This window comes from Lepus europaeus, chromosome 18, assembly GCF_033115175.1.
Source record: "Lepus europaeus isolate LE1 chromosome 18, mLepTim1.pri, whole genome shotgun sequence".
NCBI lineage: Eukaryota > Metazoa > Chordata > Mammalia > Lagomorpha > Leporidae > Lepus > Lepus europaeus.
The window spans coordinates 56,623,968-56,627,579 of record NC_084844.1 but is presented as its reverse complement, the minus strand read 5'-3'; the positions used below and the strand labels follow the sequence as shown (position 1 = coordinate 56,627,579).

Sequence of the window (3,612 nt, the reverse complement as noted above, 5' to 3'; positions counted from 1 at the left end):
CCCATGTTGGTGAAGGGGCCTAAGCACCTGGACCATCCTCTACTGTTTTCCCAGGCCATTAGCAGGGAGCTGGATCAGAGGTGGAGCAGCTGGGACTCAAACTGGTGCCTACATGGGATGGTGGCCCCGCAGGCAGAGGCTTTAACCTACTACGTCACAGCACTAGCCCCTACAAAAGCAACTTCCTATGTAGGTGCCAGCAAGAATAGACCCTCAGTGGTGACTTTTCTAGCCAACTGAAGGAGAGAGTTTGGGTTCTGGAAGGATTCTTTAGAAGCCTTTAACACAGTTATCTACTCTAAGAACAGATTGTCCCCAACTTATAAAGGTTCAGTGTATGATGTTTTGACTTCTTGATGGTCCCCAAAATGATATGCATGCAGCCGAAGCTATGCTGGGAGATACCTTTTCCAAGGCGATTCCTAAGCGGTCCAATTCAATCCTCCATGGCAACAGTGGCTGGTGGCAGTGAGTTCAGCTCCTAGTCAGACCCTTGGTCATGAAGGGAAACGACTGACACCCAGCGAGCTGCTTTTCTGGGCTAGGATGTGTGATAGGTTAGGGTTTGCAGGGCATTTTCCACTTACGATATTTTCAGTATACAATGGATCTATCAGGATGTGACCCCGTTATACGTTGAGGAGCATCTGTGTCCAACAGTCCTGATTGGAGGAATAAAGAGAGTGGAGGTACCAAGTATTTTAATGTTACGTGTGGGGTGGTGGGAGATCCTGAAGAGGATTGTTATTAAAAAGAACAAAACATTAAACCATCCTAAAATGGATATAAGCAACGAATTCATGCCCTCAACTTTTTGAAAACTTAGATATTTGAAAGCATGAGCCCTTACTAGCCAATTAGCTTGGTTAACCTCATCCAAATTGAACCCCAGCTATTCCTGATCTTTTTAAACTGGGCCTTTTGAACGAAGCTTTCAGATTCCTTCACTCTCTTCTCATGAGCTTCACTGGCTGTGCTTGGTTGACAGTTACTATAGGAAAACGCCTCTCTGTTGAACCCATTGCCTCGTAGAGAGAACAGCACTGAACCAGCATCCATACATCCAGCGGTAGCTCGCTTTCCTCACAAGAACCCCAACAGTGGGGTTTTATTCTCCACTGCCCATGAGGGAGTCCAGGAAATGCCATCCAAAAAATCATTAGGAAGAATTGTGTTCGCAGCCGCCGCCGCGCCGCCGTCGCTCTCTAACGCCAGCGCCGCCTCTCGCTCGCCGAGCTCCAGCCGAAGGAGAAGGGGGGTAAGTAAGGAGGTCTTTATACCATGGCTCGTACAAAGCAGACTGCCCGCAAATCGACTGGTGGTAAAGCACCCAGGAAGCAACTGGCTACAAAAGCCGCTCGCAAGAGTGCGCCCTCTACTGGAGGGGTGAAGAAACCTCATCGTTACAGGCCCGGTACTGTGGCACTTCGTGAAATCAGACGTTATCAGAAGTCCACTGAGCTTCTGATCCGCAAACTCCCCTTCCAGCGTCTGGTGCGAGAAATCGCTCAGGACTTCAAAACAGATCTGCGCTTCCAGAGCGCAGCTATTGGTGCTTTGCAGGAGGCAAGTGAGGCCTATCTGGTTGGCCTTTTTGAAGACACCAACCTGTGTGCTATCCATGCCAAACGTGTAACAATTATGCCAAAAGACATCCAGCTAGCACGCTGCATACGTGGAGAACGTGCTTAAGAATCCACTATGACGGGAAACATTTCATTCTCAAAAATTTTTTTTTTCTCTTCTTCCTGTTATTGGTAGTTCTGAACATTAGATATTTTTTTCCATGGGGTCAAAAGGTACCTAAGTATATGATTGCGAGTGGAAAATAGGGGACAGAAATCAGGTATTGGCAGTTTTTCCATTTTCATTTGTGTGTGGATTTTTAATATAAATGCGGGGACGTAAAGCATTAATGCAAGTCAAAATGTTTCAGTGAACAAGTTTCAGCAGTTCAACTTTATAACAATTATAAATAAACCTGTTAAATTTTTCTGGACAATGCCAGCATTTGGATTTTTTTAAAACAAGTAAATTTCTTATTGACGGCAACTAAATGGTGTTTGTAGCATTTTTATCATACAGTAGATTCCATCCATTCACTATACTTTTCTAACTGAGTTGTCCTACATGCAAGTACATGTTTTTAATGTTGTCTGTCTTCTGTGCTGTTCCTGTAAGTTTGCTATTAAAATACATTAAACTATAAAAAAAAAATCATTAGGAAGGCATTTGGGAAACAGTGGCTGCAGCAGGGGCTTGTCCTGAATTTCCCCTTAACTGACTTGAGGCAGATTGTCCAGAAGGAAGTCTGCTGTCCCATAAAACCTAGCTAGTGATGGGTGTTCAGAGCAGTGGTTACGCTGCTACTTGGGGCGCCCACATTGCATATCAGAGCGCCTGAGTTCAAGTTCTGGCTTCAATTCCGGTTCTAGCTTGCTGCTAATTTGCACCCTGGGAGACAGTAGACGATGGCTCAGGCAGCTGAGTCCCTGCCACCCAAGTGAAAGACCTGAATTGAGTTCTGGCTCCTGGCTATTTTGGGTATCTGGGAAATGAACCTCAGAATGGAAGATCCCCCCTCCCCTCTTCAAATAAATAAAAAGAAATACATTTAAAAATTAATAAAAGAAGAGAAAACTCCTCCCTGGGGATTTTTATCTATCAGGACAGATTAACAGCAACAAGAGTCGACAAAGAGAAGTCGGATGTTGACACCCAGTCCAGACAGGCCATTGGCCATTCTTCTAGTGACCCATTCTTTATTTTCCCCCAAAATCACTCACTCTCCTAGGTTGCCACGTACCTTCCCCTCTCCTCTGTGAAAAGAGGCTTATTAGTTTTACTGAATTTGGGGGTTTTCACCTTCTAGACTGATCCAAGGCACACAAATAAACATGTAAGCTACTTTTGTCCCTGTTCATCTGTCCACTGTCAGTTTATTTCAGCAAACTCAAATACTGAAACGTCAGATGGCACGTTTGATATTCCCTATGCCCAAAAAGAGCATGAAGTCACATGCATGGGCAGCCTCGTGTTGTACATCAACACTCTCCAGGCTGACTCTGGCGGGCTCAGTAATGTCCCCTCCAAAGAAGGAATTCAGATTCTGATCCCTGGGATGACCTGGGACTGTTCCCTCCTAAGGCCAAAAAAAAAAAAAAAAAAAAAAAAAAAAAAGACTTGGTGATTAACTGACAGGTGTTGAGACAGAGAGATGCTCCTGGGTTACCCTGCACAGCTGGGACTCAAATCTGTGTTCGGATAGGATGGCAGCGTCCTGTGTAGTGACTTAACCTTGTGCTGCACCACCATTCCAGCCCCTATTTCTGTGGTTTTAAGCCACAGAGTGCGTGGTGATTGTGTGGTGATTTGTCATGGCAGCAACAGAAGTCTAACACAGTGATTGACAGCACAAGCAGCTCTTATCTTCAGGGCCTCTCTCCTCCCCCACTCACCACTCATACAGCAAACACAGAAGCCAATCCTTGCACCACTCCCAAGGGCAGAGTTCCTCAGTCCTCACCCCAGAAATCCGTATAAACATAAAACGCAGGACAGATTCAAACCATAACGTCCACTACGCTAACAGTAAAATTCTCAGGGTGTTGG

General features: G+C 45.4%; 1 protein-coding gene across 1 annotated transcript; it reads left to right on the top strand.

Moving 5' to 3' along the window:
• Window positions 1–1,173: 1,173 nt before the first annotated feature.
• Window positions 1,174–2,091, top strand: LOC133776557 (histone H3.3A-like). Its single transcript, XM_062215586.1, has one exon. The coding sequence runs from the start codon at window positions 1,282–1,284 to the stop codon at window positions 1,690–1,692; it is 411 nt and encodes a 136-aa protein (XP_062071570.1). The 5' UTR covers window positions 1,174–1,281; the 3' UTR covers window positions 1,693–2,091.
• The last annotated feature ends 1,521 nt before the right edge of the window (window positions 2,092–3,612 follow it).